This window comes from Natrix helvetica (genome assembly GCF_964273705.1).
Source record: "Natrix helvetica genome assembly, chromosome: 1".
Classification (NCBI taxonomy): domain Eukaryota; kingdom Metazoa; phylum Chordata; class Lepidosauria; order Squamata; family Natricidae; genus Natrix; species Natrix helvetica.
In genome coordinates, this window is record NC_138548.1 from 74,631,002 (window position 1) to 74,645,241 (window position 14,240).

The window sequence follows — 14,240 nt, forward strand, 5'->3', positions numbered from 1 at the left end:
TTTCTCTAACAGATTCTTAACTGTTAGAGAGCTTGATGGGGGGAGCAATTATCTAGAGATAGCGGGATCTCCTTTACTGAATGTGTTTAAACAAAACATTTGTGAAGGTATTTTAATCCAGATTTTAGTAATGTACAATGGGGTAAATGGTCCCACCCAACTTTATGATTCTGTGCAAAAACCGAAAAACCTCTCAGTGGTTTTAATTTTCACATTTGTGGATTTCGATGTTAATGACATGGAAAGAATCAGAATTTGAAGAATAAAAACAAACAAAACATTATTTCTAGAAGAGCTTTTAAAATGAATTTTATTGTCAGAATTTTTTTTTACAAGTAGCCGTTTAGAGGCTTCATACAAGAACTCTGTTGCAAAACTCTAATAAATAGTCTGCCCCAAGTCCCAATATTTAAAAAAACCAAAAACTAAAGAACAAAAAAAAATCAGGATGCTTAGAGTTGTTAGCAATATTTCCAATTTACAAATTTCCTCAGGCATTATATAGATCTCCTTCATACAAGTTACTTGGAGGAGCGGGGGAGGGGAAGAAACCCAACTAAAATATATTCTAGCAGAAGCACTCCAGAAATACTTTCAAATCAATCCTCTTTGATGGCCCAGATATAATCAGAACAATACATCCCAATGGGATGATCACCACACATTAAGCTTTAGGTCAAAGCAAACCATGTGGATTTGTACAATTATTAAGAATTATGAAAATGCATATCAAAAAAGGATAGGAAGACTCAATGGTAGCGGTTAAGAATATTTCCAGCAAAGAATGGTAGCTGGAACAAAGGAAAAAGGAATTTATGAAGCTGAGAGAAATGGGCTGTTCTTACCAAGTGTGGAAATGTGCAAAGAGCATTATCACAGTTGCATGCAGTGGAGATCACAAACTAAAATTCACCATATGTCACTTGAAACAATGTTTAGCAGGCTGCTGTATGCACACTTTTCCCTCCCCACCCTAATATTAAAGAGTCCTGCAAGTGTGACATTCTATGGTAAGTTAGCCTCCCACCACACATACTTAACAATAGCCAGTTTTATTGAAAAATCCATATGATAATCAAAATTAATTTGTAAAGAAGGAGGGAAGGAAGGAACTTTGCATGTTTTAATAACAGTTGTCCAATTATTTTGTTTGAGGCATTAACTGGAAAACTACTGAAAATTAGTTTATGCCATGTTTATGCCAGAGTAAAAGATATAGATTTGCATTTTTAACTTCTTAATCTGTGTGTGCACATATATATAAAAAAATCTCTATATAAGTAAAGGTGCTAAGAGAGAATTCTAGCAGCCACTGAAAGCTATCGATAATTTCTCAGACAGCAGGAATTAAGTATTTATGAAAAATTAATTCAATCATTAGAAGGGACCACTGAAATAAATATTCCTGGCTGGAAAAAGACAGAATAATTCTTACAATAGTAGCATTTTTTTTCTCTTTTCCAGAGAAGAAATATGCATCTAATATATCTACTTTGCAATGTTTATCTCAAGCGGTTTCATTTGGGAGCATCAAATTTATATAGATGTGCAAAAAATAAGTGGATAGTTTGACATATCCATAGCTTTGTGCTAGCTACACTTTATACACACATGGATGTGTGTGCACATTCTGATATTCTTTGGACAATGATTCTATACAACAAGTGTGGAGATAGCATTCTTAAGAGACACGCAAGGCAGTTAACAACCTCTCCTGCCTGTAGTATATTCAAAACAATGGAAAGGAAGCATCGGGGGGGGGGGGGGGGGAAGTCTTGTTGAAATATTTACTAAAGCAGCAAGAATGAAGCAGATTAATCTGAAACTTATACAAAGTAATGAATTAGAGGCAAATGGACAGTTATTCTAGTCCACTTTCCAAGTAATTTTATACAGGACAGGTAAAGAGAATGTGCAAAAAATCTAAAGACATTCACATTTTAGTAGTTAATTTTTTATTTCCTTTAAAATTATTTTTTTTCTTTTTCTATAAAAGGCATTCACTGATAGTTGATCTGCAATAATTCTGGGTGCTTGCAGATTATGTCAAACTGAAACAAAGGAAAACAAAACAACAAAAAAGGTACCCCTAATATGAAACATATGAAAGTGCTCTGACTGGGTTTATATAATTTAGGATGGTGTTAAAGCTGAGTCCCACTCAGAGATATTTTTTGCCAATGCGTTTGTTTCATATGTGCTATTAACTCATATCGATTGTGTTGAAAACCCATTCAGTGAATTTCTTCAATTTTTCAGAGGCATTGTGCGATTCCTCTTGCAATCGTAAGTTATCCTCCCGTAAATGTTGTACTTCAGCCTGAAGATTGGCTTTGTCTTCTTTTTCCTGAGAGAAGAATAAAAAACAGCAGATATCACCAGTGGGTTTTACATCATAAATATCACAGGAAATGTAAGCTCAGATGTTTCTTACAAAGGTATTCCAAACTGCTCATGACTTTTTCCTCTTAAATTGATGACAAATATATTTTGTCAGTTTTTCTAGAAACATAGTACTTTTCTTCCACTCTAACATATACTTTGGAGATCTACTAACAAATCTTTTTTTTAAAAAAAAGCAAGACTGAAGAATCCCTATTTTAAAAATCACTGGATTTCACCTATTTTGACAAGAACAAGAACAACAACAAAAAAACAGAAATCTGGAACAGTTAAAAAGAAACAGATGGGACTATTATGGCAGCTCCAGAACAAGGGCTGCAAATTAATACAATTAAAGCCAAAACTGAGTATATTTTCAATAATGCTAATTATGTAAAATTAGAGATGAAATTATATGCAATTTCATTAGTAGCACAGGAAAATCATTCAAGCAAAGTAGAAATACTTCCACTACAGGGTGGAAAAACTGACCATTGGAATTTATGTAATCATTTGGCTTTATAGTTTGCAACTATTGAAAACTGAGAACTGAAATGTGAGATTTCAGAATTCATGTATAATGTAATATATCAAATATTACTGTTAGAGAAAAGGAGAACAGATGGTTCACTGATCCCTGAATACAGCTGACTTGATGACTGTTATTTATAATGGAAGTTGAAAGATTATGGAGGAAAAAAATCATACCAATTGTTATTGGAGGTTTTCATGCAATACACAAAGGATTAATCAAATCATTTACAAATGTCACTGGACTGGACATCCCTTATTTTGCAAAATAACTGCAGTATTTGGAACAACCTGTAGTTTACGGTAATATCTTCAGGACTTAACGGTGATTCTAAAATGACTATTATTCCAAAAGCAGATTTATCATGTGATCAATTGACTGAAAACCAAACTGAGCAAAAGTGAATATTTAATACAAGCTGATACTGAAAAAAATATAATTACCTTCTTTAAATCTTCCTGCAATATTCTTAGCATACTCTCCAGCTGGTTCACTTTAGAAGCAAGAGGAGGTGATTCTTTACTGCAAGAAAAAACAAAAACAAAAATGGAGTTGCAAAATTTTCTTAATATTTATTTCTTAATTACTTTATGCAGTACTTTTATTTTTTAATTATAATTTGGAGTTACATTATGACAAACCATGAAGAGGATTAGCAGGGAACAAAAAAACCTCTGCTGAATTAAAAAGAGTCTAATTCTTCATTGTTCTAATTTTAATATAGTCTATTGAAGTTTTCTGAGAAATTTCCAAGCTTTTTTCTGTAGTTGTTTGTAAGAATATACATACACTTACAACTAATTCAAAAACAATCTCATTTTTTTCACTTTTGTTTTTTTAAAAAAATATATTTATATATTCATCATCGTATGCTCTAGAAATGAATCCCTTCAACCTGCTGGGTCATATTAGGGATGATTATGTTACATTTCCATTCAGCAAATTCTGGTTAAAGAATGTCAGCAGTCTCCTAATTCTCCAGTCCTTTTATGGCATGAATGCAGAATTTAGTTCAATGGTAAATTTATTTAATCTTTAATCAATGTTCAGATAACAAGAATTAGCATTAACCCCATGGAAGCAATTATTGATTTCATATTCTTTTTTACAGAATTAATGGTAGGAATTAAAATGGTAGGAATTTTTAAAATATAATACAATACAATACTTGGCATATGAGGACGCAAATTGTTGGGGGCAATATGCTGACTGTGTAAACCGCTTAGAGAGGGCTGTAAAGCACTGTAAAGTGGTATATAAGTCCAAGTGCTATATGACGACAATAACTTAAGTACTTCTGAAGTACTTTCAGATATCTCATAATTTTCAGCCCTGTCTTTCTAGAGTTGATGATACTATATACCTTTAAAAAGACTTAAAAACAGTGTATGTTCTTTATTGTAAATATTACAGTAAAATCCCATTTGTCTAGAACATATCTCTTTTCTACTAATTACACAATCACTAATTAGATAACGTTATCACCTAAAATAATATCCAGAAACTTTCTGATGCTGAAATCACATGTTCAGTTTCCATAGGTCAGAGTGCATATATTCTAAATTTCTAAGATTTACAGATTCCATGCCCAATAATTTCCCGATTTCTTATAAGCGGCACGGGTGGGTCACTTACTCAGTGTAAGGCTTCATCTGTGCAGGAAGCTGATCTTCAGCCTGATCATTACTGGAGGCACCACTGATGGGCCTATGGTTTTCATCACTACTTGCAAAAAAGGATGCTCGCTGGACTGGAAAGAAAAAGACAAACACATATGCTAATTTCCTTTCCATTAGTATGACAGTAAAAGCATAGTAAAATTAAAATCAGTAAGAGGAGTTGAAGATCTACCCCTCGGGTAATTATGGTAACTTTTTAATTCCTTTCTGACACTTTTGCCTTTGAGTTATATAATCTGTCCTCCTCAGTTAAGACCAGGTAATTCCTAGAATCTAATGAACATATATGTAGTCCTTCTAGTGACCACAATTAGGATTGGCATCTCCGTTGTTAAGTGAAGCAGTTGCTAAGTGGGAAATCACATGACCATGAGTGTGCATTCCTTTTTCCAATCCCACTGCGTTTTGGAATGCACGTGCACGCATGCAAACACACACACACACACAGTTAATTAGCAAGAAGGGATTAATGTTTACATTTACATTAATTGGAGAGGAAGGGATTTCAGGAGACTAAGCAGGGACCCAATGGGGAATACACATCAAAAGCAATGTAGTCTTTGCTGAGTTTGCTATGCAAACAGCCCGGGTGTATTCTCCCTTGTATAAATTAATAACATGGTTGTTAAGTGAATCTGGCTTCCCCATTGATTTTGATTTTCAAAAGATCCAAAAGGTGATCATATGACTCCAAGACACTGCAACTGTCATAAATACATGCCCGTTGCCAAGTTTTCAAAGTTTGATCATGGAGATGCTGAAATGGCCACAAGTGCGAGAAGAAGTCACAAGTCACTATTTTCAGTGCCATTGCAACTTTGAATGGTGACTAAATGAATGTTTGTAAATCAAGGGCTGCCTGTGTTCCCAAATGACTTTGGTGACACATTTCAGCTGTGACCAAAATACAGCTTAACATTCTGTGTTCCTTTTACTCCTCCTGACCTCGTGTAAAAAGTTATGTTTTGCAATTTCTATAGATGCAAGTGTAGAATTTATAGGAAACCAACAGAGTTTGAATTCAGCAACACTAATCATAATTGAAGCATATAAACAAAAGAAAGCAAACAGTATTTCAGCAATCGGTCATCGATGAAGATGGGTCTCAAGAGCTGGGGATACAAAGCCATGATATAAACAATAAACAAGGACTTGTAAGTTGGTGTGAGAACATCAGAAATAATTAACTCTTACCTTCAAAGGCCTTGGCAGCATCTACCAAATTTGACCAATCTAAATCTGAAGCTGAATCAGGCAAGGGCATGAGCCCTGGATCTGGCATCGCTTGCCTTCTTTGATCCTGGACATCTGTGAGGGAGCTATCAGAGGCAGAGAACTCTCCTAAACAACAAGGGATAGAAAAAGAAGAAGAAAGAAAGAAGCACTTAGGGCAGATATTAAAAACAAATAACTCTTATTAGGAGACAGAACCAAGACTGAATGGAATCATTCTTTTTTAGATGAGAACAATTTTTCAAGTTGGCCTTGCTTGCTACTGATATGTTCCCCAACTCTGCCAATCAGAAAAGGATCAGCATTTTTAAAAATAAGTTTTGTTTATTTATTTGATTTTTTATCCTGCCTTTATTTTTTTTAATAAATAACTCAAGGCGGTGGACATCTTTTCTCCTCCTATTTATTCCATAATAACCCTGTGAGGTGGGCTGAGCTGACAGAGAATTACTGGCCATGATACACAATTGGTTCTTTTGACTTCTGCTTGCTGTAGTCATCAAACATATGAATTGTTTTCAGAATATATACAGTTTACCTTAGCTGTGAATTCAAAAGGGTCACTTTCCCACACTCTTTCCCCCCAGCATTTTTTCCCTCAAAGATTGATTAAAATTATATGCTTGTTTGTTTTCCTAAAAATGTTACCACACAATCTGACTATAATGCACCTCATTTATTATTAAAAGATTAATAACAATTGGTAAATCAATGAATGGTGTTTGATAATTCAAGCAAGACTATTTGAAAGTTACTGTATATATTTAGCATTTTCAGATAAAACATTTTTTTCCAATTGCTGGATCAAATTTTTTCGGTGGGATAGGGCTCTAAAGGAGTCTAAAAATAAAGAGCACAACTATCCCAGAGTAATAATAACAATAATATATCAAGCAGCATCCCTTTGAAAAAGAGTATTCAATATTCCAAATTAGCTAAAATGTTAACAATTAAAGGGAACTCAACAGACTACAGTATCCTAAATTCCAAAGGTATAGAAGCAATGAATAATTCATAAATGCCAATTGATTGTCCATAAATATAAATGCAGGTTACAAATATTGGTTTAACCTTAGGCATGAAAGCCAATTGGATGACTTTAGGCTAGTCACTTTCTTTCAGTTCAGTCCATCTTACAGAGTTGCTGTGGGAAAATGGGATGCAGAAGCACCATGAGTATAACAAATAAAGGGCAGCATATAGTAATAACAATAATTATGTATATCAAACAAAACATGTATAGTAGATCTAGATGTAGCATTTCACTTACCATGTAAGGATTTCATTCCCAATGTGTATGATGGCCTTCTTAGTGGTAATGACTTGGGGAGAGACGGGTATGTACTGGTGAAAAGAACATCGTTTGGAAGAGCTTGGTCCAGAAGGGAAGCTCGGGAGGGGAAGAAATGTTCTCTTTGACTGCTATAAATACTCTCGTCTGACAGAGTTCGCTGCAAGGCACGCCTTGAAACAGGAGTGCTGGGGAAGGGAGACTGAAAGAAGAATAACACAAGTCAAGAATGTGTAACACTCCCTTTAAAAATGAGCCATGTTTTGTATCGTGGGTTGGGTTCAGAGGTGCAGTTTCTAGAGGTGCAGTTAATCTGCATCAAAATTAAATGCTTGCTGTGAGAATTCCTGTTTATCCTGTGCTGTAGAAAAACGTACTAGAAAAGTCCCTATTAACATATTGGAAAAGTGTAAAAATGCAGTTTTTAGTAATATTCTCATGCTGATAACAATATAGTACATCCTAATCTCCTGAAGGGTAACTGGGACTGCATAAATAAAAGGGATCGCTTCATTATTGTATGGCATTTCCCAAACTAGAAGCGTTTTAGAAGCCTCGGAATCCACAAATGATAGGACACTCCCTTAGTGGAAACAGGTTTATGCTTATGTACCTATACCTGTTGGATAAGTCTGACGTTAAAAAACAAACAACCAGTTAATTTGTTATTTCTGCACCTAAATGCTGTTGCAGTTTCCACTTCCTTTACCCGCCAAAGTTCTGTCCATGAGAGTATACCGTGAGATAATAATTTATTCTGGTAATTATCTCATTTTTTTTAATTTCAAAAAGGTAGCATTATATGATAGTGCAGCAAAAGCTGGCCTTTTAGTTTCAAAATTAACTTCAATTAAATTGTGATCACACAATCAAATTAATGAGCTGAACTGTCTTTTTCATTGAACTCCAATGATTTGGCTGTGCCGTGTTGAAGTCTTTCCGTCTAAGCTATAGATATGTTTAGTTACACATAAGTTTTGAGATACTTTTCTTATTCAGCTTCCTTGGGATTATAGTGTTATTTATTTGACTTGATTTTTTTATCATTAACTTTTTATTAGAAGTTAGTGATAAAAATCACTTCTAGAGGAGATATGATGAACTGAACATCGCTCAATGAAAGCGGAGCCAACAACCACAACAAAGATCAAGGAACCAGTGAATAGATTGATTTCTTGGACCTCTCCAGATAAGGAGAGCACAGGGAATCACCCACATGTGTGCCAGAAGGCTGTTCCTTGAGAGGAGACTGCAGGACAGTGACTTTCCTCAAATCTGAACACCAGGAGATGAAGGAATTAGTCATTTCGCATGTAACTGCAGCATAGACTTTTAAAGGATATTAAGTTCCCAAATCATTTTTCTGATCATTTTTAGAAATTGTCTATTAGCCATTTTGAAACTGTTATGGACCTCAGAACGACAGGTTTGAAAAGCTTTATTGGATGAGTTTATCTTCAACTCTGAACAAGCAAAAAATTATTAGCTTAAGAACTTAAAATAATTTGAAATAAACAGAGGAAACTAAACAAGATTTTGATCTTAGAAAATTACATACAGGTTAAGAGTACAGATAAATTTGGAATACTGAAATTTACAACAAGACTTTGGAATTAATTATAAAGAACAGCTTTTTGTAAGAAATAGTTGTGCTATTTTTTTTAAAAAAGAAATGCATATAGAGATAAGCAATTTCAGGATTTAAAAACTGCACCCTAGATGGTAAAGATTTAGGTAGAGGGAAGAATGCAAGGCTATTAAAAATAACCATTGTAATAATGAAAATACTGAAAGAGACTTTTGAAGAATAGCCACATCAACAATTTAAGTAATGATATCTGCTTCTATGGATTGTTTTATGTCAAAAAGGTATTACTGAATAAATTATGTAGAGATGGTATCAAAGTTAGAGTTACAACTGACAGGCCAAGAAAATGACTTGGAAAAGAATATTTCTCTGATTTACAAAAGAAATTGGCTGATGTCCTAAAATTCAAAAGGAAAATACAAATGGTAAACCAAGAGAGGGACCTGGACATTTGTTTTTATATTGGATTTACAAAAGAGGCTAGTTAAAGAGGGGTGTTGGAACAACGAAGATATGAAGGGAAATCAAATCCTATGACAATATTTGAATGATTAAAACTGTTAGAAGTAAAAAGAAGGGACATAAAGTTAATTTATTTGAACAAGGTTAAAAAAATCTATGTTGTTATTCCTGGCAATGCTTTATGGACTTTTTGCTAACAACAGAACTGAAAAGACAATTCTATATTTGTCTATAGATAAAGGATGGGCTATAGGATGGAGAGATACTTTACTTACTTACTTTATTTCAAACTTTTATACCGCCCCCTCTCCCAAAAGGGACTGTTTGTAAGCTTAGAAGGGAGTAAAGAGTCACTAAATTTCTTTATACCTGTTGTGATGAAGGTTGGAAGTCACTTCTTTAGATATTTTTCTGCTTCTTTATCATGGTTTTACTTTTTTCTTTTCATTTTCTTTTTCCTTGCATTTTTATCCTTTCTTTCTCTTCTCTTCTAAGTTTAGTTTGTATTAGATTTTGTCATTATAACCAGAATTCTGACTAAAATTACACGGGGGTGCAAACATAGTATCTATGACTTCTTAAAACATCTTTCTTTTGCAAGGAACACATGGTAGCTATTCAATTCGGGGGGGGGGGATGTGGCTACTTTAACAAGCTAAGAAAGGTAGTATCATGTATCCACATTTCACATCATTATTTAGAAATGAATTCAAAGAAATGTACAATCTGAATGTATATTAAAATGTCATATTCAGTTCAATGAGATTTAGAATATTCTACACTTTATCAGTTATTTATTTACAATAGGAAAAATACATAAATAGACCTCAAAATATTTGTTTTTATTACTATGACTCAAATGTTTTCAGTGAGGCCTGGATACTGAAATCCCACCAGAATACAGAGATCATTATTGATACATGATGCAAAATATCATGATTTGGAAATATACTAAAAAGTTGCTATTTGCTATGGCAGAAACTTTTTTCAATAGCATAACATTAGCCCTTGCATGTTACATAATGATGTGAATATTTATATCTCTGAGTATATCACCAAAGTTTCTCAATCATCAGTAACAAATATTGTTACATAACTAGGAAATATGTTCACCTAGACATCCACTGACTGAGTTTGTAATAAGAATTAACCTCAAAATCAGATACTTACTAAATAATTTGCCACTAGAAAATGTGTTCAAAAGTAAATGCTTCTCTTTTTAACTGTTATCTATTTATAGTCTTCAGATGTTTTGAAAGCACTGAAATATGATGGAACATACACTTACATGATTTTCTAAAAAAGATTTTTTAAAGAATGGAAATCTATCTATCTATCTATCATCTATCTATCTATCTATCTATCTATCTATCTATCTATCTATCTATCTATCTATCATCTATCTATCTATCTATCATCTATCTATCTATCTATCTATCTATCATCTATCTATCTATCTATCTATCTATCTATCTATCTATCTATCTATCTATCTATCTATCATCTATCTATCTATCTATGTATCATCTATCTATCTATCTATCTATCTATCTATCTATCATCTATCTATCATCTATCTATCATCTATCTATCTATCTATCTATCTATCTATCTATCTATCTATCATCTATCTATCTATCTATCTATCTATCTATCTATCTATCTATCTATCTATCTATCTATTCTATTCTATCCTTCCTTCCTTCCTCCCTTTCTTCCTTTACCTTTTATAAAAATAAGGACTGAGACTCCTGTTTCCACTATATGTGTTCAGTAAAAATAAAATGGGCAAATATCCAAATCTGATAGACAATCAGATCATCATTTTCTACACACTGTAGAACAACACGTCATAAGAATTCCTACCCACTAAAATATGGCTGGGTTAAAAAATAAAAATAGGTGCAGTAAAGGAACGTCATAAAGTTTTTTGTCAGCTGCAAAAATATTTCTTCCTTGGTCATTTTTCTTCCTCTTCCTTTTATAGACAATCTGCCAATGGAAGATGAGAAAACACTTCCATTGCCTCATTTAAACTTTCCTAGCTTTTTTTTTAATAAAAAAAACATGACCACTATCTTCCTATTTTTCTTTTGGGAAAGAGGAAAAGCTAAATTAAGGTAAAGGGAGAAAAGGAAATCAAAGGGGAGAGAGGGAAAACAATACACTCTGCAGAGGACAGTTTATCTTTTCAAAGGACATATCCTTATTCATTAAGAGGAAGCATATTTAAAGAAAGGCTTGCAATAGCAATTGTGTCATTCATTTGGCAGAGTATTCGTTTAATGGAATGGCAACCATCTATCATCCAAATAGAAAAGATTATATTGATTATAAACATTTTCACAACAGACATTTTACCATCCACTGACTGCAATAATCAATCATTTAACTTAATAGGGATTTTATGGAAGAGATAACAACTTGCTTGATAAATCATGAAAGGAATACTCATCATCTCCATCATAAAGCCAGTAAAAAAAAACATGGGAGGGATGGTGGAATCCTTGCTTACAGTAATCCCCCCCCCCCCCAATATCAGCCTTAAAGACAACACAATGAAAACTAATCTGTACACAGTAGAAGTTTTAATAAGCCGTTTGGGATTTTGACAAGCAAAGAAAGAAGTTTCTTGTGCTCTCCTTTGCATGGTTGCTGTGGAAACCATTTAGTCTGACAGGCATGAAGGGTTAACTCAGTGGTTTTCAGTTCGGAGATCTCAGAAATCTGGGCATTTTCTTCAATCCTATTCATTACAACCTTTGTAAGTACTTCTATAGAATCCAAGAAGTGTTTTGAGCAGATTTAATATATGTAACTACCCCAAAACTTGGGAAACCATTTATAAAATTAGGCACAGATGCAGTAGAAAAGTTCTAACTATTCAGCCCATTATTACTAAGTGCTCTGATCAGAAAAAAATAAGGAGCTGATCAATTAAATGAAATGTGGAAATTAACATTCAATTAGCACGAACAGCTCTTGGAAGTAGCTGCGAATATGCTAAAGTTACATTTTTCCTAAGTAAAATTGTGGGGAAAAACAAAAAGGTCAAAGATAAAAAATGGGACTACTAGTGAAATTACTACTCATGAGGTGAGCACAAACATTGTTAGACGTATTAAGGCCTTGTTCTTGCCTCTCCAGCAGCGATGGCGAACCTTTTTTGGCTCGCATGCCATAAGTGGGGGGAGCGCAGGGGGGGTCGTGTGTGAGTGTGCCGCACCCATAATGCAATGCGCGACCCCCAGTGCGCATGCGCGCACTACAGTCACTTCCAGTTTGCTCGGAGGATCGTTTTGAGCGCTCCGAAGGCTTCAGGGACTGTCCGGAGGCTTCCCTGATGCCTCTGGAGGGCTTCCGTGGGGGCGGGGGAGGCTGTTTTCGCCCTCCCCTGGCTCCTATAAAGCCTCTGGAGCCTGGGGAGGGTGAAAAATGGCTTAAAAAAAGGTGAACTCAGCTGGCCAGCGCGCACATGCCATAGGTTCGCCATCACTGCTCTACAGATTAGGTTTCTAGGAGATTTCTAACTTAATTTAACAAATTAAGCATAATCAGCCTTAAGTAGAGAAACTGACTTTTCTGCAGAGTTCAATATAAAATTCAGTATTATGAATTGACTCCTGGGGAAAAAAAGTAAGTATAATACCTCCATAAGGTTAAATGTTTAATCTATGACAAGATATAGTCAGCATTTTCTGAACTAAGCAATATTAATTACAAAAAACATCAACTGAATTTATTAAATACCCTATATCATACTTTTTAATTAAAAACAGACCCATTAACTAATACAAGGATTCCATTTCATATTGTTGAGTATGTGAGTTCATCTATGATTTTAACTGCAAATGAAATATAGAAATCACTAGCTTATCTCTCAGCATATGTATTTCTCAGCACAATTCCATTTGATAATTCTGAAAGTCATACCTTAAAGTTTTTCTGAGATTCAGGTGTTGGGCTATCCAGATCTATTAGCTTCTTCAACTCTTCTTCAATATTTGATTTAGATGCTCGCTTTGGTGAGGCTCGAAGATCTCTGGCTGATGCACGCAACCGAGGATGTGCCATTTCATTACCATCACTCTGATGTCGCCTTAAAAGAAAAGAAATGCATCTTTACAAAACAAACAAAAATGCCTCTATCATGTCTGTTTTTTAAGAGAAAGTTTAAATAGAAAGTGACTTTTTAGATAGCTGGAAAAACTGAGTTTTATTGAGTATTAATAACTATCATTAATAATTTAGTATTAATAAATAAAAAGGATGAATGTTACAACAAATAAGTGCATGGCAATAACAGCAACCCTAGCCACATCACCATCAGAAGGCTTTCACAATACCTTCAACGCTTAAGGACACTGAAATGTATCATGGCTATAAGACTTCCTGTGTTCTCAAAGTCCCCTTTCTGTGGCTTTTGGGAATCCTTGTACCCACAACTGTGAAGAACAATGGACAGTTTCCTGCCATTTTAAGGTGGGGAGCATTTAAATAGTCCTTAAAAGGTATATCATAGAAAAGAGAGGGAAAGAGATCTCAAATTTCCTCAAAACACATCCTTATCTGTATATGGTCCCTTTCACCCTGCAATCTTTGTCTTTCCAAAGCTAGAGTGAAAATGTATGATACGCACACATACAAAAGACCACTTTGTCAGAAATTTTCTTGCTACCTATTTTATATCGTTCATCATGTTCGTGTCTGGTCCTAGTTTAAGTAATTATTCCTGGAAATCATGGCTTAGACACCATCGGTCTTATTGTGGCTACCTAAAACTAAGGATTGTGCAACATTGCTCTCTGTGCATATTCCTCCAAATAGGGAAGAAGTGGTTTGAAGTGGCTCATGCTCGCACTTAATTGGACATGTTTTGGGAGTTCTGGTCTGTGCACCGAATGAAATGTGCAGATAAAACAAGACTGTTTGATCCAAACAGAAGTGATTTTTGAAGGGTGAGGGAGCCAAAAGCATCAGCAGCTGAGAGGAAGCAGAGAAAGGAAGATGCTGGAAAGAAACTGCAGGAGGCAGGTAATGTAATGGAATATGTAGATGACCTTCAGGAATGAG

At 34.5% G+C, this 14,240-nt stretch overlaps 1 protein-coding gene across 2 annotated transcripts in view; it reads right to left on the reverse strand.

Moving 5' to 3' along the window:
• Nucleotides 1–293: 293 nt before the first annotated feature.
• SIPA1L1 (signal induced proliferation associated 1 like 1) overlaps nucleotides 294–14,240 on the reverse strand; it is a 178,557-nt gene continuing 164,610 nt past the window's right edge. For both annotated transcript variants that reach the window (XM_081934973.1, XM_081934974.1), the window contains 6 exons: nucleotides 13,101–13,266; nucleotides 7,097–7,319; nucleotides 5,788–5,934; nucleotides 4,550–4,664; nucleotides 3,358–3,436; nucleotides 294–2,347 (listed from right to left, as the gene is read on the reverse strand). In XM_081934973.1, the coding sequence (XP_081791099.1) occupies nucleotides 2,204–2,347; nucleotides 3,358–3,436; nucleotides 4,550–4,664; nucleotides 5,788–5,934; nucleotides 7,097–7,319; nucleotides 13,101–13,266 (874 nt within the window). In that variant the 3' untranslated portion in view covers nucleotides 294–2,203. The remainder of the gene's footprint in view (nucleotides 2,348–3,357; nucleotides 3,437–4,549; nucleotides 4,665–5,787; nucleotides 5,935–7,096; nucleotides 7,320–13,100; nucleotides 13,267–14,240) is intronic.